At 35.9% G+C, this 21,735-nt stretch overlaps 1 protein-coding gene across 21 annotated transcripts in view; it reads right to left on the bottom strand.

Moving 5' to 3' along the window:
* The window catches only part of ATRNL1 (attractin like 1), a 519,713-nt gene that overhangs the window by 181,833 nt on the left and 316,145 nt on the right, over positions 1 to 21,735 (bottom strand). The window contains exon 27 of one of the 21 annotated variants that reach the window (XM_083844114.1): positions 21,523 to 21,561. The exons of the other annotated variants lie outside the window; for them this stretch is intronic. Within the exon in view, the coding sequence (XP_083700240.1) occupies positions 21,538 to 21,561 (24 nt within the window). The 3' untranslated portion in view covers positions 21,523 to 21,537. Of the gene's footprint in view, positions 1 to 21,522; positions 21,562 to 21,735 lie in introns of those variants that run through there. 21 annotated transcript variants of the gene reach the window in all.

Genomic DNA, 21,735 nt, shown 5'->3' with positions numbered 1-21,735 from the left:
CATATTAAAGAAGATGGACTTGCATTCTGGAACCCAACAATTAATAAGTGAGTTGTTGAACACTACAGACGAGTTCCTTTGTACTGACCTTGAACAAGGAATCATTGTGAAGTATCATCACTGCATTTATACTGTTAGTAGTGTAGGAAGACTATGTCCCTCACACTTCATCATGCATCACTGAACTGTAACAAACTCTGACAGGTATAGAGCATCTCTCTAAATATTATGACACCCTGCTAGTGACAGCTGGAAAAGAAAAGCTGGACACGATCACAGTTCTCACATTTACTGGAAAAGATGAACTGCCATCCATAGCAACCATATTTCAGGAAATATTAACACATTTTAAATATTTTTAAATATCTTATTTCTTGACATTTTAAAATGCAGAAAAGCATCAGTTACAATTGCAGAGGCTTTTACTGTCAGCAATTAGTCTTTGCATTCTATGTATAATATTGTCATAGAAACCACTGCTAAAAGAAAAATGAAAAATCTATAATATTCAATAACCTTGCTCCATTATAAAACAGCTCATGACAAAGGTCATTTACTGTAGCAATAATATTTGCATAATTATTGCATGGAAGGAATATATGCAAGCTTGGAATGTCACAAAAGCATTCAAAGAGTAAACTTTCTGCAAATTGAATTTTCCCTTTAGCCATAAGTATTTCTAAAGTAATGGGATTAAATATTCATTTGAAAAATCAAAAAATTACATTCTAGTGCTGCACCTGTTCAAGATGAGAAGTATACAGACTAGGACTGCATCTTCATACCAGCACTAACTTTACCTTACAGTTCCTCTTTAATTATTTTGATGAGTGTGCATTTAATTCAACAAATATAGTACTGTGAATCCAAGTACTTCATTCCAGTATATATGCTTTGAAGTATACAGCTACTTACTCTTCTATACCTTAACAGAAGGACATTTCTGCTTCAGTACACAAAGAAATACCTTAATGTATTGCCAAACTACCACAAAAATCTTACGCATTATAACTTTTCTTAGAGTCAGTCAGGTATGTGCCATACATGTGTATTGAAATCAGAATTCTCTAAAAGCTTCTTCTTTTCTTGCATGACAGAATATAGATAATTTCCTTCATAAAGATGAATGTTTAATTCTAAGAAGGATTATAAAACTACAACTGCATTCAGGAAACAAGAGCTTAATGTAGCTATGCTATACCATATAAAATACTCCAGGAATAAACTAGCACTCTGGAACAAAACAAATTCTTGAGCACTACAAAATGAGAAATAAGTACCCAAAAGGCTGTTTTTGTGTGTGTGTATGTGTTTAAATTGTGCATGTATGTAGATACAAACATATTATTCAGAAGTAATGGTAATTATGGGTATGATGCTGCTTTAAGTGATCTTTGCACCACTTGGATCAGATTAGTTGTTTAGTGTTATCAATTAATTCAATTATATTATTAAATGTATTGCTTTTAAATATTCTGACAAAATAGATAAATCTGAAGGGGGCTGTGTTTGTCTAAAATCAGTTGTTAAACCTTGCCTACAATGTTTTCTTGTAATTTATAATTATATCATAGTACATATTTTGCCAAAATGTTATATTTGATGCTTCATTCAAGCTTATTTTACCCAGAACTTTCTCAACAACAAAAAAATATTTTGGGATATGTTTCTGTATATTTTGTGAAATGTTTTGAAAAATTGAATTAAGCTGCTTCAGTTGTTCCTTTGATTATTATGCGTATAAAAGGAGATGCATTTCCACAATGTTCATTTCAATTTTTGGCTCACTCTTTATTCAGAAAAGTTGAAGCTAAATGCTTCAGACTTAAATCTGACTTATAGATCTTGCCAAGAACGGCAAAACAGCTCACCTTTGAAATAAATTGGCTCAGTTTTATTAACTTATATTTTCAGGCAACTCACCGGAATATATTGACAGTACATTTCATACTACTTGGGGTATGTGGTGCTTTCACTTATACCTATTTAAAATGTTGAGCTGGATGCAGGAGAAGAAAAAAAGTGGGACGGTTTATTTGAGATCTCTGTCCAAAAAGGACATCTTGTGGGATGTTTATTAGGAATATTTCCTCTCAGTTTTCTTGAACATCCATTTTATTTTATCTGTTTTTTCCTTCCTTTTCCCGTTTTACACTAAGACTTTTTCCTTTTTGGCAAATTAAATGGAAAAAAAAAAAATAGTAATCATAAAACAGAGAGACAAATAAATCAAATGTACAGGAGTGCGACAGATGACAAAATCAATACCAAATGAAGTTTTCCCAAGTCCTGTCCTTAAGTTGGTAATGCTAAACTTAAAATTCCTAACGCAGCTTTTAAAAGTGTTCAGGATCCATCAACTTGAACAAAGAGAGAGAGATTTAAGTGAAAAAGAAGCAGAGAGTAATACAGTAAAAGAGAAGAGATGAATAGGAGGAAGCACAAAAAGTGCAGTACAGAGACCACACAAGGCAAGAACAAGGTTCAGTAGATACTACTCAGATCTTTACCTAAACTTGCTCACCATATGTGCTTATTACTGTCACACCTCTGTGCCTTCATCTGTAAAATGATACAATACCTAACTACTGCTGTAAAGTGCTCTGAGCCTTATGGTTTAAAAACTCCTAAAGGAGCATTAATCGCTGAGTCACAAGAGACAATAAAGTGTATACCAGACAGTTAAAATAGCCTGATTTTCAATTGCTTATTTATCTTCTTTAGATGTATTAAACACTAAACGAGGAAGTTACAAACATGTTGACTGAATTCATAATAATACAAGAAACAGCAGTAGAATGTCAACAGACTCCACATGATAAATCTGTGTGCTTGGCTGCTTGGTCTGCGACAATGCTCTTAGTAATTAGAAGACCACATTCTCTTTAAGCAGATGGAACAGAGCTTAATGACACTTGAAACTGCCATATTAGAGGCATTTTTATGGTGACCACCTCATTTCTTCACTTAGTGCAGTAGAAAATGGAGTTTGACAGAGATGACAGGTGATCTGAGGTTCATTTGAAAGCTGCAGTTAGTATTGTGCATTCTTGGCATTTACTTCTGAGTGCTCCTTCAGACAGCAGGTCTTCACATTTCTTTTGAGGCTTTTCAAAAACCCTACATCTTAATTTAAATTGTTCAGACCAAAAGTATTTAACAGTACTTTTCTGATAATTTCCTTCCTTATTTCAGTTTTCAGCTTTTACACCTGATAAAGATGCAATGCAAATTTTCAAAGTATATTTCCTGCACTTTGGGGTTGTATTTCATTCAAAGCAAGGGAAATAAAAAATAACAAGATTTTTCTTTTGTCTAATTCTCACTTATATCCGTGTTAGAAATATTTGACTCCCACACTTAAAATTCTCATTCCCGTGTATTGAAACTTTCTGAAAGGCAAGTTCTGTATGACATTAAAGCTATGCTTGATATTATCCCTATAGTTAATGGTCTGTTAGATACACTTTTATGTCCCTATTTTAGAGGGTTTATAACTTCAGGACAAAATCCTTTGCAATCTGAAACTAAGCATATAGAATAGCAGCCCTGGAAGAATTTTATGAGGCACATACTCAAACCTTCTATAAAACAAATTTTAAATAAAGACTTTTTGTGTTCATAGCTAAAAGCAAAGATTAAAAAGAATTTTACTGGCATCTATCTATAATAATTTTTTTCACAGTAAAATGATTTTTAAAATAAAAAGTTACACTGCAGAGTAAAAAAGAAACACCATTTTTGCTACAAAGAACTACGTGTATATTGATCTTTAGTATTACCATTTCATTAAAAGTTACAGCAGTGGTGAAAACTACAAAAGAGAAATACAGTTTATGTCCCAAATAATTTCTAAATTAAAAGAGGCACAGATAGAAAGTTCAAGATTTTTTACTGTAGGTATAATTGTGAATAAATATCTTGGAAGGAAGTGTTGCAGAGCTTTCTACACGAGCTGAACAGAAACAAGTTGGCAAGACAGAGGGGAACATATAAAGAAAGCAGCATTAACAATTTGCTAAACTATAGTAATACGGTTTTGAAGCTGATACCCTGTCATTCCCCTTTTCTGTCCTTGGTTAGGTTTGAAGTGAAGTTTTGGTGCACTACGCTCTTTGGAGGAAACCAAACAAGAAACTGCTTCAAGCGTGCACCAAGAATTCCACAATCCCGATGTGATTGTGAGTGTCCTGAGCTATAAATGGTCTTTTGGAAAACTGAACTGCAGACAGGGTGGGAATGTTCAGGAGGAGAAAGCAGACTGAATCTGGTCTGAAAGCTCTTGAACTCCATGCAGAGGATACACAGGAGCCTCAGCTGCTTCCCTGGTGTACCCAAGGGTGCTGAATTACCTTCTGAAGTAGCCATAGCCCATAATGCCCAGCCTTATTAATAAAGGTTCATTCTTTAACAGACTATACATTTGCATGCTCCAACCTGTGCATAAAATTTGTATTCTTTGGGAGCACACTGGCTGTTGCACTAAGCTACCTGCTACACCAACCGTGGTGTAGAGGAGCCTTTTGTGCTTGGACTCTGAGCCTCTTCTGCTTTCTCCAAAGTCTGGCTGCCCCTACCCAAGGTAAAAGGCATGGGGCAGCCCTGTGAGCTAGAACCAGGCTGTGGTGAGAGCCACACTAGCCACCTCGCTTGGGGCCTCTGCTCAGCTTGGGCACATGAGTTCTGAAATGTGAAAGCAAATACCTAATGAGAGGTACTTGAAAACAATGGAATTGTTCTTGTTAGTAATGTTATATATATGTATATGTCTGCATGACTGAGACATAAGTACATAGGACAAACTGCAAAACTTTTTTACAATATACACTGAATTTCTATTTATACAACTATTGTTACATTAACACAGTATTGCTAGTTCTTGCTAAATGAAAAAGTTCATCTTCCCACAGAAATAATAATAATAATAATAAAAAAAACTTAATTTGATCACCACCATTGACTACCACTGAATAAAGCATTTCTCATTATGCTGATGTTACTACATGGATGTAAATGTCTCAAAAGTACTCTAACTTCCTCCAAAATGAAACTTAATGCATTGTTAGATAATAGGTCATTTGACTCAAATGCTTGTAAACTTCTATATCATGCTGGAAAGTATCATTTTTGTAATGTCTGAAATAAGAAATATTTATGAACCATACTGACAATTCGAGTTATGAATGCAAGTGTGCAATTAATAACATATAGTCCAAGCTAAATAATCAGCTAGCTGATGTAACCATAATTATCATCACCCATTCAAAGAGTGTATATTTTAACTGCATGGAATTTAGTGCTCACTAAGCTGATAGAGCAGACAGAGTCTGGTATTTTGCACATAAGTTTCAATGGAACACAAGGAAGTTTTTTTTTTTTTATGCTTTGTTGCAGTTTGAGGAGTCTAGATTATATTTATCCATATTTTGTTGAAGTCTGAGAATGCTCCAAACCTCTACTATACTTTTTTTTTTTCATCGTAGGCACGGAACTACGTCTCAGGAAACAGTAACAGCAGCTATTACTGCTGTTCCTTTGGCTTGGAAGGCGGCAGTCCTCCAATGGCAGGAGAGGAGTTCTCTCAACTCTGCCACTGCCTGTTATCGATTACTCTGTCCACTTACAGCCCTTTATATTGGAGACAACTCATTTCTATTACCTTACAAAACAGAACATTTTGGGTGAACAGTATTCACTTCTGGCAATGCTAGGATGTCAACCTCAATGTCCGGTATAGCAGGTCAAAGTTTTATTCACTTACCCACTAAGAACAAACATTCCTAATTTATGAAATTGTATTTAAGGCACTTGGGTCACAGCACAGCTAGTCCCATTTTGTACTAGTCAGAGTCTTCCTACATGATGCAAGAAAAAAAAAATTATCAATGTATATGCAAAAGGAAAAAAATCAGGTTGTTCAGTTAAATATGAGTTTAGGAATTCCCAGAGATGCTGATTTAGCAACTATTTTTTTGTGCACGTTGTTAATTTTCAGACAAGCAGCACTAAAACTTAGAGTGGCAAACATTTGGAAAGCAGGACTTCTTTGTGTAGCTATAATGGATATCAAAAGCTCTGCTTTGATATCTTTTGGAGACCTGAGCCCTACTTCAGGAAAATGAAATTAATCATGTATCCATTTAGACCTTGGCATAAGCTGTTAATGGTTTAATTATGCTACTGCATAATTAAAGAAGCTTTCCTTCTTTCCCTTTCACCTCATTCTACCCCTCTAGTTTGTTTTTCTTCATGCAACAAAAATTAATTAACCACATCTTTGTTCTTCTCTCACAAAGATTCTTAACATTCTTCCTTGTTCGAAACCATGTAGTTTCTTATGATCAACTGACCATTGCTTTCAAGTATTTTCAATGAAGTATGAAGCACATCTGGAAACTCTATCAAATTATCCACTGCTATACACACACCATAAATCTGAAGGTGTTGGGGCTTTTGGATTCAAATGCCTTTATTTCTTTACCACAAAGTTCCACCAAACAACTGTGTAAATTCCTAGACACAGACAGAAAAGCGCCTCTTGCTGGCTGTCCCCAGACAAGTAAATGGAAGCAAGGGAGAAGAAAGACACTCTTAACAGATTTTTTTTTCCAGTACTCTTGTATCCCTTACACCTTCTTCATCACTCTCAAGCCTTCCTCAAGTCCACAGGCCTTCCAACAACCCTATGTGCCCACCCTACAAAGCCCCTCACATAACCCTCAGCTCCACTTTATACCCCTAATACCTCACGGGTTTCCTTCTTCTCCTACCTTCTGTGTTCCCTACCACTTTAGCTGGGCAAAAGGCATGTACTGCAGCCTCTTAGTGCCTGGCGTTGAAGTTAGGCTGATGGTTTGGCTAACATGTCCCCCGAACTGCGTGCCTCGTTAGGGTACAGAATAGCTCAATGCTCAGCCTTGGCTTTGTTCTCTTAAATCTGGGCCTCCTTCCTCCAGTTTCCCCAAGATTTGTTAGAAACTGAGCACTTTTGGACTTTCTAAGTAATCAGGTTGTGGTTGGAGACTGGGTTCAGAAATTACTACTGACAGTCAGCAGACAGAGTGTTTGCACAAGTGCATTTTGTAGGCCACTAAGCTAAAAGGTGATACTAAAAGCTGTTGAATTGCTTTCAAGGAAGGAAAGTGAGCATGGTTATGAATTGTGCTTTTCAATATTGTGGTAACGAAACTAAGTGCCAGATTTCTCTCTTTGTATTGCATTCAGACTGCTCAGCTGAGAAGTGAACTTAGCAGTGGATGGCAAGCTGCTGTAATAGGAGCCTCACACTGTGCAAACACTGTTGTTACTTTTTTGATGTTTTAGTTGTCTATCCAAATAAAATCATCCTGTGTGAATGTGCATGAGGAAGCATATGGTATGTAAATAAGTAGCAGGAGGCTTATGCTAGACAAACTTCTCTCTCCTAACCTTTCTTTCTTACTTTCCACGTTGACCTTAAACACACTTTGAAGCAAAAACTGTTCCTCAACTATGTGCTTAAAAGAAACAGTAAGGTATAGTCCAGTGAGGTCAAGATCTCAATTTTTTAAAGTGATAATTAACACAGATAATACTTCCAGCCTCCTCAGCTCCATATATGTTCTCTTAGGATGCAGATGACAGGAATGTGTTTAATCAAATGATGATGAGAGATGAAAGAAGGCATAAGGAACCATGGGACTCTCAAAGGGGCCCTCCTTTTCTATGTCCTCCTGTTTGCTATCACAAAGAGAGAAATTTAGACTTGGGGAATTCTTTCTTGTCTACCCACCTGACTGGCAGCCAGGAAGCTGCACAGGACCGTGAGGTTCTCTCAAATCCTTTCAGTCGGCTGAAGAACAAAGAACTAAAACAGTTTCACCTCCTCTTTTGTAATTTCTCTTCCCTGTACAAAGATTATAAGTGATCCCAATTCAGCAAAGCACATTCATAACTTTAATTGCATGTTTAAGTTCTAATAAAGCCTGTGGATTGCAGTTACTGAGAAAGACTATTCCTTTCCCGTATATGGCACAAAATATTAGTGTTGAAGCAAACTCAGCTGTGATCTGGCTGAGAGCTCAATGATTCGGGCATAGCTGAGATCTGTCTCCTATACTGTACCTTTGAGGGAATTTATACTATTACCATTTATGTTAGGCAGTAGGGTGGTATTAATTTATGTCAGCTGGAGGTACCTTAAAAGTGATGTCTCACATTTCATATACAATACTGTTGTATGTTCAAAAGCTTTACAGATTTGAGTTTATTTAAATGAAACAATCTTCTACATTATCTCAATGACAAGTCTGAACAGGGTAAGAAGTACTACATTTTGTCACTCCAAGAATGAGGGGTCAACACCAAATCAGTCTCTCGTTGTCCTATTCTTTAAAAATAGATGAAGAATGAATAGAAAAAGATGAGTCAGCGTTGGGATGGAGAGCTGGAGGTATCCTCAGAGAGTCAAGCTTACTGCCACTGGAGCAGTGCCTGGCACCAAACCTACCAATGATTGCCTCACACACCCTAACCTCTCCTTTGGCAGCAGGTACCCTCCCAAGGCTCTGAACAGGCCCAGGAAGCAGCAGGAATTCTGCCATGTACCTAACAGTTAACTCAGATGTAGATCTATGCTAAAGATGTTTAAAGTATTATTTTTTTTTTAATCTTTAGCTTTCTGAACCTTCCAAATGGTTATCTTTGGAGACTTTTATTTAAAATGAGGCTTTCTTACTAAAAACATATCATGCCTGTACCAAATGGTGCTACTCACTAGCCCACTAGATTATTTTTTTTTTTAAGGAATCTGTTGTTCTTTTCTCAGTGTTCCTCCTTCCTTATAAGCCTAAGGGGACACATACAGAAAAAAGAAAAAAAAAAAAAAAGGAAAGAAGAAAAGAAACAAAAAGCACAAAAATATAGCCCAGTAATACATATAAGCATTTATGAGCACTTGTGATTACTTTAGACTTACTTTAGAAATGAAGATAGGTAAATCACCTATGCAATCCATACAGATTACTTCCAAAGAACAACTGAGGGTACAGCTCATCCAAGTAAAACAGACGTACCTCAGCTATCTTTGAATTAATAACTGTTTTTTTTTCACAAGACTGCTGGTCAGCAATACGGAAATGATGTGAGCTGAAATAGCTAGCTGCTGTTTAGGTAAATGTTTTGGTAGCTCCCCTTAATGAGCATCACAAGGCAGTGCTCTGCTGTTTGAAAACTTGAATTACCACATCTAACAGCATACCAAAATCACCTTGCTCAGGTTTGAGAAGGAAAAAGGCAGAGATAAGGCTAAAACAACATCCGTCACGAAGGAAAAAATTCACTCCTTTTCTATCTTATTAATAACTTGGAGTGTCAAAACTACAAAAAAATGTTAGGTGATAGCAGATCATATAGCCTCAGAACGAGAATAATAAAAAGTACAACAGCTTAACAAGCTACTGACTAACTCACGCTCTTTTTTACATGTAAGGATAACATGCAATGTGGTCTTAGGTAGCCACATGGAATAGTGCTTAATTACACTTTCTACTCCAAGCCACCTGAGAATGCACAAATACGCTTTCCAGCTTCCAAATCCAAGACAGCTCTTCATCCACTAACATGTCTCAATACAAGCAATACACTTCAACATAACTGTGTTCTACATTAATTATGTGAATTAGAAGTCTATCACTCAATTGTTAAAATAATTTCATGTATGAGAAACAAGATGAACCAGCTCACAGAAAACTGAATCATAAACATCACCGCTGGAAAAACACCGACTAATCTAACGTTACTACTCAAGCTAGAAAAGATCCTGCTTAGGTTTACATCTTGGTGATTCATTTTGTAGAAGCAAAAATAATTGATTCTGCTCTTTCACAGAAATGCAGTATGTGCAGTGTCATCAGTACATCAACAATTTACATTTGTTTTACTGCACAAAGGAGCTTCGAATCAATTTCAAAGGCTGTACATTTGAAAAGCAGCCAGCTGGTTATTCAGAACTTTGAATGCAATTGCCTTTATGTTACCAAGCAAGCAGATAGACAACTAAACATAAAGGCAATGTTTACAGAAGTTAATTAGGAAATGCTATTGTCTTGCTAAACAAAAATTATTTCCACATAGTTGGACACCGCTCCCCTTAGCAGACCATCTTCACAATTAAATATTTCTTTCATAAAAGTGTCTACAAATTTCTGTACCCTTTTAACATATTTGTTTGTTGAAAATAATCTGGCTTTCAGATGACTACCTAAACATGTCACAACAGGCAACATAAGGCAACAAAATGCTTATTTTCTTCAAATGCTGTAATAAGACATTTGCTCAAGCCTGGCAAAAGATTCAGAGATATGTTTTATTCTGAAAAATATGCTTATGGTACAGTGCAGCTTCATGAAAAGAAAACAACTCGGTCTCAAATCAGTAGACCCATGTCAGCATGGGGCTACACCAAAACTAATAAGATGTGTCTCTTACCACAGCTGTCTCATCTCCAGCTTTCATGATAACTTGTTTACTCCCAGCTCTGAATAAAGTAGAGCATATTTTCAAATTATTTTTTTTCCCTCTTGGAAAACCCTAAGTGGGTGAGTATGCTGCTAGGGAGCAAGCAGGTACACAATATGATGGAAAGTAAAACAATCCTGAAGTCTATAAGAGATGGTATCTCTGTTCTTGCTGTTCTTCATTCACTGTAACTGACTCAAGCTTTGACTATCAGGTGCATCAAGCAGCAGCAATGTGTCTGTGGGCTATTCCAGGCTAAGTCTGAATCCCTTAGAGGTTTCTTCATTCGCTTGTATGCACATACACTCTTCAACAAGGCAGTTTGGAGGATCTCAATCAAAACAATATAGAAAAATTTGAAGAAAAGGTATAGGTCTTTAAACCATGTCCTTGCACTTTTCATCTTGGACTTGGTTTGCAGCGTCTCCTATTCTCTGAATTACCCAATCTCCCTCCCATAGTCCAAGGACAAACCACCACCTTCATTCTAGTTAAGACAAAAACAGATTTCTCTGATCACTCTGATCACTTTGTCCCTGACACCACATTTGAAAACCCATTACCTTATCTGGATTTGGGGTTTGGTTGCTTCACTGATCATTTAGAAGACTGTCATAAATGCAGACTGGATCAACTTCTTCCTAATAAATAACACCGGAGCAAAGTGATAGCAGTACTGCACCACACTCTAGGATGCTGGTGCTGGCTATAACACGTTTGTCAGAATATGTATAGTCAATATATTTAGGCATTTGGCCTCTTCAACCTGTCAGAGCAGCTGCAATGAGATGGGATGCTGCATTCACCAGTTTCTAGAGCTGTTTTCAGATGTGCTATCAGGCTGTTATCTAAAAAATCTGTATTTGCAATTTGCTTCTTTTCATGGTTCATGAGCAGTGGAAGATGACAGATAGCACAGAAGACCTCACCATGCAGCTAATAAACCAGTATACTTCTTGACTGTTGAAGATCAAATTGACAGAGAGAATTAAACTGCATATGTTATTAGCTGAGAACTATCTTCTAAGGTAGTTTTTTCTGAGGCATACTTAACATTGACTGTTAAATGTTATTGTGCTCATTTTTCCTTATTTTTTTAATGCTGTTTCCAGTACTCATGTATAACTTTTTAACCTTACTTATTTGCCTCAATACTTTCTCCTGTACAATCTGGCCAGCTTGTTTCTTTCTTTGTTTCTTTCAGGACACAAGATCTAAGTGTTAAAGTTTCAAAAGAGGAACTGTGTCAACAGTAATAAGAAAAGGAGAGCAATGGAACAGGTTTCCAATTGTATTCAAAGGAATAAAATTAAATGTAATCAGATGAAACTAATAAAACAAAATTATATCATATGGTATAAATATTATTAATAACATATCAAGTTATTGCTGTACTATGAACATACAATATAGAAACCATCGCACGTGAACTTTTATAGAAATTGGGGCTACGAAATTTCGTTATTCTTTTTTTTGTTTCTACAGTCCTTGAAATTTTAAATAATATAATGTAATGTATGTGTTATTTTTCTATGAAAAGGGGGGGGGGGTAAGGAAATGAGAAATCAGCATAGTTTAGCACACTGTTATATCAGTAGAAAACTGCCCATGTAGGCACTCATACATCCATGCACCCAGGTCTGTATAAGTGGTGTCAAAAAAGGTGTACTTTGTCTTAAAATATATATAAAGCAACTGTCTCAGTGAAGCCTTGCTTAGCTTCTAGATAATAACATTCATATTCCTAACTGTTATTGCTAATTATTCCAATTATAATACTGAGAAATAAGCATATGCAAGCTGGTAAGAACACAAAGAGACAAAAGAGGGATTCTACTAAAATACTAGTTACCCATATACTTATTCATTTAGAATTATTTTAAATAATCAAGTTATTAAAAATAAATAAATGGAATTTTTCAAGATATGTTAAAAACACAAACTTTCCATCTCCTCTGGGATGATGTGAGATGGCATGTACTAGCCCTGAATTTAAAGGTGACATACAAACTGCAAAAATTGAAAATAAATGTTTTCAGTGGAAGCCATGATACATTGTTAGCTGCAGTAGCACTGATGTATCACTAAAATAAACTTTTTAGCAGCATATTTTAATAATTTAATGTAGTCTTAATCTTCAAAAAATGTTTTCAGGAAAAAAGAACACCAAATTCTGTTTGGATTCCTTAAAAATACATTGATATATATTATAGAATTTTTGATCCATCTAAAATGACAAAAGTATTAATGCTTTTAACAGGTTTTCAGCCAAAGTGCTTCATAAAACATAATGAAATACACTGAGTTTGATCTTAGAAGACAAAAATTTCAGAATTGATTTTTTCATACTCCCAGTAATCTAGATATTTTTAATGTTTCACCATCAATAGATTAGCCAACATATGAGTTCAATCTTTAATTCCTTGACAGGAAAAGAATTCTTTGTTGCTTGCATAACTGCTGTAGAAAGAGACTATCCTAATAGCACCACTGAAGTTGTAAGAATATAGCATATACTGAAACAAAGAAAATGCTGTTAAAAATGGATATTTGCCATTCTTTAGCCAGCAGAGTGTTACAAAACTATGACATCATTTTGCATTATACAGAGAGTTACTAGGAGAAAATCATACATTAAAATCAAAGAAACTAAGCACAGAAAACCAAGAATTCAAACTAAGGACAAATAGCAAAAGTCCTCATGAAAACAGGTAAAAACTTCAGAGACCTGGTGTTAGAATAGTGAGATGGGCGGGGGGAAACAGAGTGAAAGCACAGGCCTGATTGAGGCCATGATAAGCTCCGAGTGGCTCTGATGGTACAAGCTTGTTTAACACGAAGAACAGAAGTGCAATTCATACGCCTGAATAAGCCGGCTAATCTTGTTAGGATATGCATTCATGTAAAATTAGTCTCTGCATCTCTGTCTGAAAAAAGCACTTAGACCTTTTAATTTTTATAGCCTATGGCAGTAAACGATTGTAATCATTTAGCAATCAGAGCCTTTGCTATTCAAATCTGTTCTTAAGGCTGCTGCAGTCCCCACTTCCAACCAAACAATGGTCAAACTGAACTCATTCGGTTTGACTCCCTATGTGCTATAGGTCACATTACTGGAATACATTTCTGTGTTAAAGCTTCCTGACAGAGATCTAACACACACACTGTGTCAGCTGCAGTTCTGTCCATTGCATAAGAAAAGCCTGATAAACACTGGCAACGTGGAAAGCCTACTGCCTCGAGTTGCAACGTGATCACATAATTATTGGCCACGTTCTCTTGACCTTTCTATTGCTAGTTCAGGGCCTTGTCTTATGATTATTCAATGATTCTGTTATAAAAGACTTCAGTACAAATTACACATTTTAAATAAAAACATTTATTCAACAGCAGAGTGTGTCACAGCAACTTAAAATAAAATCTATCTGGGGAACCTAAGTGTTTATTACTGCAATAGCTATGCTGCTGGGCTTTTGCAGATTATCTGGCCCATGAGATTTCAGCAATGGGGTCAAAAAAAAGTAAGCAGCTGAGTAAGCAAAATCTTCCTTAAGGTTTTATAGCAACTTAAAAGTAGCCCTAGTGAAACAAACTAAAATCTTGAAAAATTTCATTAAACTGGGTTATTCTGCATACTTGCAGATATGAAATAAATTATACTACTCATTAGAACAGAGAATACTTCCTAACAGGAATCAAACAAATTGCAAACAGAAATCTGTAATACCCCAAGTGTTGTAACAGCTCTTCTGTATCCTCACTGTAGATGCTAAGATGCAGACAATTGGGATAGGCAGGTCAGTATCTCTACTATATTTAAATGAGCACATTAATACAATGTAAATTTCCACCAATGTTTCAGAGACAATTTTCTTAACATATATACAATTTCTGTGTTAAAAAGCAGAGAGTTTGATGGGTGTCTCTGACAGCACCGATCCCAGTGGAAAGACAGGACAATCTCTGTCCACAGATGTCAATGAAAAGATTCCTCAGTGAATCAGGGAGGCCAATATTCCAACACAGTTGAACGATACGATTTGTTTATTGAATAGCTACCGTTTCTTTGTCTGCCCCCCCTGCACTGAACCATGCTTCCTTATCCTTTACCCCACCTTTGTTAACCTGTGCCACTATCTCTCTGTTATCTTAAAGAGAACAGTAACACAAAGTCAGTCTCCCTTAAATCCAAATGAATCCATCCTCAAGAGTTACATTTGGTAGTTGTCTTCAGGCTGCCCTTGAACTTTTGACTCTTTTCTACTGTTTGTTGAGGAAAATTTTAACAAATGTAAAATTGCTGCACTGAGAGAGGAAGAGACAATAATCTGAGGCTACAAACATTTAGAAAAATCTGTCTGCATGGCAAATGAAAGTATGATCAATAACAGAGAGAAAGAGAGAGAGAAACACATTATACAAACATATTGAGAAATATTCCAGATGTCAGCAACACGGAGCATCAGACATCAGATAACAACAAATGCAAGAGTACGCGCACCCTTTGATGTTCAGCTCTACTTTTGTACTGAAGGTTGTTACTATTCTCTTTTAGCAAATATTTGACAATACAAATTTGAATATTGTGCTTTTTCCGACAGTATTTTGCTTGTGACATAAAAAGCTAGCTAAGTTAGTATTGGACATTTCCTCACAAGAATTTATTCCCAAGGGTAAAGTTGAGCTGAATGTTCCTGAATCCATAGAATCATCACAATAATGTTTTATGGGAGAAAAAAAAATCGATAGACCATATACTGAAAAATAGTTTCATAGAAAATGTAAAGCTGTTAAATCAGATGACTATTTAAAAAGGACAGGTGAAAATCACACAGAAACACTGGACAGTATTTGGATAATAAAATCCGATGAATTTATGTTGCACCTTAAATGTATGCCAGTTTACTCAGCAATTTGATTTAATTCCAGATTTCTTCTGATCTTTCAGAAAGATAAGAGATGTCCCAGATGAATAAGCAGGAGGATGTCCTAGAACCTTGATATATGCAAGGAAATCACAGCAGCAAGTTCAACTATCTGTAGAGGCTTTGATGCTGACAATGCCTTTCAGCAAACAACTATGGAGACCACCAAGGAAATGCAGGCTAAGGCCAATTCACAGCATTTGAAGCTCCAAAGTAAACCAGATTATAATGCCTCCATTATGATGCGATGACATATGGCTTTTAGTATGTACTTCCATTAAAAACAGATTAAGAATCTTTGTTTATACTAATGGAAAGTACCCGAGTTAAAACAGAAATGATTCTATCCCATTCAGTGTCCCCTCTACTTACTCCAAGTGAAAACACTATAAATGCATAAAGTCATTGCAGTGTACGTTGTAAGACTGATTTTAACTCAAAATCTTCCCCCTGCCCACTCCCCCTTCAGGAATATTTATTTTACCAAGTCACAATATACTGTCTAGTTAAGATCCTGCTACTCAGACAGATGATAAAAAGTGTAACACAAAAATGACATTAAAGCAGAACTACTGAAGCCTTGTTTCCTTTAGATTTGTGGATTTTGTCTGCTAACTCCACTTTCTTTCAATCATAAGGCTATCAAATTCCCTAGAGTTCTCTTTGTCAGTCTGGTCCTTCCCTCAAATGAGGGAAGCCTCAGATTTTTCTGTAGAACTTACTTATCTTTATGATTTCTCCTTTTTTGTCCAGTATGTGTGACATTGGCCAATGGATTACAAATTTTAGGAGGATACAGAGAGGAAAGATCACATCATCTCTACTTCCTTAGGCATAAAATTCATGAGAACATTCTCTGAAGTCATACATTAGATATTATTCCTTGAAGTAGTCATAGTTCCTCTCATCAGTGATATTCCAGAGTTGGTCATTTAGAGTGACAGGGAACTCCATGAAGTTTAGACTGGCCCTGACAGCCTGAGCAATGATACCAGCTCACGTCTGCTGAACAGCAAAGGTCTGAACTGACAGACCCTGACCCCTACCGCTACTGTGCTGCAGGAAGCTACAAGACAGCTGGAACAAGCTACCAGCACATAAAAGACTCTCAGTATAAATCAGATGTTTTGTGCAAAAAGACCACTTTTTTGGCTCTGTGAATGGAAATCTCTCTACTAGTATATCTACTACATGCATATACTGCAAAAGATCTATGGAAATCATAGAGTGGAAACCTTTAATTAATTCTAAACACATATAATATTAAAATTTGATATTTAGCACATGAAACACATTCATTCAACAATGTGTGTCCTAATCTCATTGGCATTTGATGCTCAAAAGGAGTAGAATTTCCAGATTTTGTTTTAACCAGAACACCAGCATGCTCAACTTTCTGCCACCAGCACTCTTCTGCCTGTCTGGATTTATCAAACAATGCAAGCTGGTAGCAATATTCCACATATGTTCACTTTGTGTAATCCTCAAAAAACAAAGGAGCTCAGATTTGTTAACAAAGTGAATGTAATTCCCGCATAGACCATTTGCGGTATTTCTTCTTTCTGGGTAGTAACAGGAAATGCTGGCTTCGCTTCGAGAATTTTGTCTATCTTTAGTAAAATCATAATTAGAGTCTTATTCTTTTTGTATATTTAAAGCATGTTTTTGATCATAAAAACCATAGCAAATAGCAAAAGCAATATTCCCAGCACAAGAATATAGATTCACAGTGATATATTAATCCTCAGCTTTTCTCAGAGACTATAAAATTATATCCAAGGATAAACTGACATACTGTGGACTTAAATCTCTATACTGTGTATGTCGCTAACAACAAAAGGTACTACAAGTTGTTCTGTTTCAAAACACATGAAATGTGTTGTACAGAAAGAAGACAATTACTTCTGTTCATGACACTACTAATAAAAAATAAATTACAGACTTGTTCTGGTGAAATTAAAGTTGGCTAAGTATACACTACGGCCACTAAAAGAACAACAGCAACACAGAGACAGCCACAGCAGCATATGCCAGCTGGGGAGGGATGCAGATGTGAGAATGCACATGTGTGTGTGTGAAAGAATTGGCAAAGCATCTTGGCTGTGAGTGAATATAGCTCAGTTCCCCAAAAATATAACTGCATAGGTTTGCTTTACCTAGCACTGAGAAGAAAAAAGAAATGGTGGCTGCCTCTATAAGAATTCGAGTAACGTATAAAATGTAACTGTCACCATCCTTGAGCAAACAGTGAAAGTGTGTATTTAGCTACGAGCAAATAGAATTTATCAGCAAGTTTTCAACTACAATATATTGGAAAATATGCCCTTTTGTGTAATATATGAAAAGTGAATCACAAGTTTGGAAGGAAAAAATCAAAGCAACCTAATTGGAAATAGCAACCATCATATCCTAACAGATGGCCAGGTGGCAATATAACGCTTTGTTAACTTTGTAATGAGGGCACACAACATTTTTGCCTTTCTAATCACCTGAAAACCACAACCTTATCCCCACAAGCTCCAAACTTAAGAGTTATTTATATATCAGTGCTCATCTGTTGGATAGAACTGTTCTTATTCACACACACTGCTTGTTAAGATACATTTTGTGAAACTTAGATGATGACACTTTGTTCAGCTATAATAAAGGTACAGAGAGTACTGTAAGAGCTAGTGTCCTGCCTAACAATGAATAATGTGATCATTTTCAATGATGTCAATGTTCTGTTTTTATAGTGTTGTTATCACTGTATTGTATGTGAAAGTATGTCTGGTATTGATGAGGTGATGAGGACATTAAAGGTGATGGGGACATCAGTTCAGATAACGGGACAGAATCCAGCTCTCACTGAAGTCACCAGGCCATTATACATTTATTTTAATGAATTTTGGACCAGAAGTATGATACATAATTCTCTGTGTTATGAAAACGTCAAACAAACTTGGTTTCAGTTGTGGGCAATTGATAAGAGGAACTGAGTATACAGACATGGACACTGATTGCAAAGCAAATTCACTGGGAACAGTGGCTGAATATCTTTGCTGCCTTTGATATCTCATTTTAAAGATAAACAGGTCTTCAGTTTTCAGGGATATAAAGCTTTGAAGGTTTCAAGACTGTATTTAAAACTATTCATTTTTTAAAAGACACAACCTAAAATATTATCTGACACAGATTAAGTCTCTTTCCCTGTACTAAAAGAAAAATGTCAGTTAGTGATAAGCATAAAATATTAAGTACCTGAAAAGACAACAACCAAAAAACAAAGAAAACCCTGAAAGTTGTGAAATATGTAACAAATATCCATAGATTTCATTCTAATGGTTAAAATTAGAAGAAACACAGGCCAAAAGTAATACAGAACAGCATGAAATAGTGCTTCAGGTATTAAAATGTTGGCTGCACAAGTAACTTTCATTTGGACTCTTTGAAAGATGCCATGTTATTTAAAAAAATAAAGGGGGGGGGGAGAAGGAGGGCTCCATGGTGCATTGTAGAATCATTCTGAACCTCTGCATGACCAAATAAAAGTTCTCAATCAAAGATACACCCCCCAAAAAAAGTTAAAGCAAGGCCAGTGAGCATTACTGTCTCTTTTCTTTGAATAACCTACAACAAAATAAATTCACTTTATAAAGACTGGTAATCATGTCAAATACATAAAATGGATAGGATGTGTATGGCTATAGTTGTGGATAGACGTAATTTAAGAGGACATCCCAAATTTTATGTATTTTTTAAATTACATTGATAAGCATAATTGTTATTCTACAATGGCAGAATTTGCCACAGAACTTATGTCCTGATACAAAATTGTGTTTTGTATCTCTTCTCCCAAAATTCATTAAAAAATGGTAAAAACACACACAAAAATAAAAAGAGTATTAATAAAGTTAAAGCAACAAATGGCAACGTTAAAATCTAATATGAACAGGGAGCTGACTCTTTCCTAAGTTATTGCACGTTTATTGGATATAACGTGGTGGAATGGAATCAACCTTGACAGTAAATTCAGAATACAACCTGGTTTTAGATCTTAATACGCTTTTCAAAAAAAAAAAAAAAAAAGCTTATGGAACAGAGAATGCTCTGAGGGTGAGTGTGTAAAACAATGAACATTGTAGTCCTCTATTTACAATGTCACCTAACATAGGCAGGCAATATCCACAAGAACCAAACTCTTTCAGTAGTTCTTACCACTGAGGCAGAAGCTGAAACTTTTATGAGCGGTTATGGATATTTTTGCAGTCCCTCAGGACACTCATTTTGTGTTTGTTTTGTGTGTGTGTCTTTTTTTCTTTTTTTTCTTTTTCGGGGGGGGGGGTGCGAAAGGCTTATTTTGTACTTTTAACAATTGAGAACAATACCCACATCTGTATATACAGACAGACATACAGAGTAAAGCAGTTATGGTGAGAAACTTAAATCACATAACTTTTATGCCACTTTCTGTAATCCAGGGTAATTCCTGCGATCTAACTTCAGGAATATAAATCAAGTTTCAGGCACTTGGCGTCTTAGCAGAAAGAGGAATGCTACTGCAGAAAGCAATGCTAGCCTCCTGCCAGTCTCAGCTGTCCTCTTATATTTGCAAATGTAATCTTTCTATGTGTAGGATAGTCACTGAGACAAACTGGCAGATAAATTTATACATTCAAGTGGCTTAAATTGCAGAAGCAAATAACTAGGCAAAAATACACAGGTAACAAACTATAAATTTATCCCTAACATCAAACAAAATGATGGGAAGACAGCTTTCTGCATATTCTCCTTCACCTCCAAAAGGAGAGTGGATTACACCAAATATGCATTGACTTAAAAGAAATAACCTTAGCTTGCTAGCTGTGTCTAAAATTCATGTAAAGAGACTGCAACTGTTTTTTCTTATTTAAGCCATGTATTAGTTTGCTTTATTAATTCCTGCATTACTTCACATTCTGCTTTATATACCAATAACGAGGAGACAACTTTTTAAATTAAAAGCATTAATAAAATGCTGCTTGTAGATATTTTTAATTTAAAAAAATGTCAAATGTAAATAACCATCTGGGGATCTGAATAGTTATTCCTTCTATTTCAGACAGCTTCCAGCAAGTGAAAGATTTCTGGAGAATTAAAGGTATAATCCTTTACAGATCCACTGGCCGATACTTTATGATGTTTGCGCTATATTGATATCTGATACCTTTTTAGATAGCTCATGCTTTTAAGTTGTTTGTATCCCTGTTACAAAATAACATAATGGATATTATTGTAAAGTCCCCTCCTACTGGAACCTGTTTGTATTCCCTTTCATGAACACACTTAGAGTAGATACCAATCCATGGCCTGCCAATCTGCACAGCATAAATTATACTTGGAAATACCATTTGTTGTGGCCATGCTCAACACTTAGGTTGATCCCTGTGGCTGAGGAGAGCCCTAAATGTTCATGTACAAATTTAGAGAGGTTAATAGACCTTAGTTTCCCACTTCCCTTCCTGCATTTGCCCTGGGAAGTGGAGCAAGTGCCCTCCTAGCGCAAGATATCAATACTACACTGCAGCATCCTCTCTCCTTTGCTACACCAAGTTGTGCTGTCCCTTCTGTCCTCTTAAGCCTTTTGTATGGTGATTTTCACACTCAAGAGGTAGTTTAATCTGTAATGATTATTATATACCAACAGTGTACTCAGGCAAAAGCAGCGTTTTCTCTAAAGAGCTGTCAATCTAGAAAAATCCTTTTGACAATTGAGTTCAAGTATAACAGCCAAAAGGCAGAGGCCTAACCTTTTAGAAGTGCCAATTTAAACAAAAAACACAACACAGCTGAGATGTGTTTCATAAGAGCATATTCAAGTATCGGCAAAATAGAACCAAAGAAAAATGACAATGAGTAACATAAAGGAGAAACTGGTGTATGTGATGTGAGAGGGAAAGAAAACGGGGGAAATCAAAGGTAACAAGTATATAATCAAAATCAGGAGGACAAAGGAAGAAAGATACGAGTTGAATTACATGCTTATTAAAACTTCTCCCCTTGTTTTCTGTCAGAATAATACTAGAAGAAAATGAATATAACTGGAAAAGTTTGTCACTTACTTGAAGAGGCTTCCCATGAAATAGCTTGCCCATAGCTATTTTTTTCTTCTGGAAACTCTCTGAATAAAGGGCAGACAAAGTGTGCATTTGTATATTTGCATAACAAAACACTAGGTGCAATTCAGTTACAGTTAAACATGAAAGAACTGTTGTTACAGCATGATGATACAAATAAAGCAAGATTTCTAGAGAAAGCTAGTGTTATTTTTGAAGAAAAAAATAAATATATATAT

The sequence above is a fragment of the Anser anser genome, assembly GCF_964211835.1.
Source record: "Anser anser genome assembly, chromosome: 7".
NCBI lineage: Eukaryota > Metazoa > Chordata > Aves > Anseriformes > Anatidae > Anser > Anser anser.
Note: the sequence above shows the minus strand (reverse complement) of the source record. Positions and strands in the feature narration are given on the sequence as shown.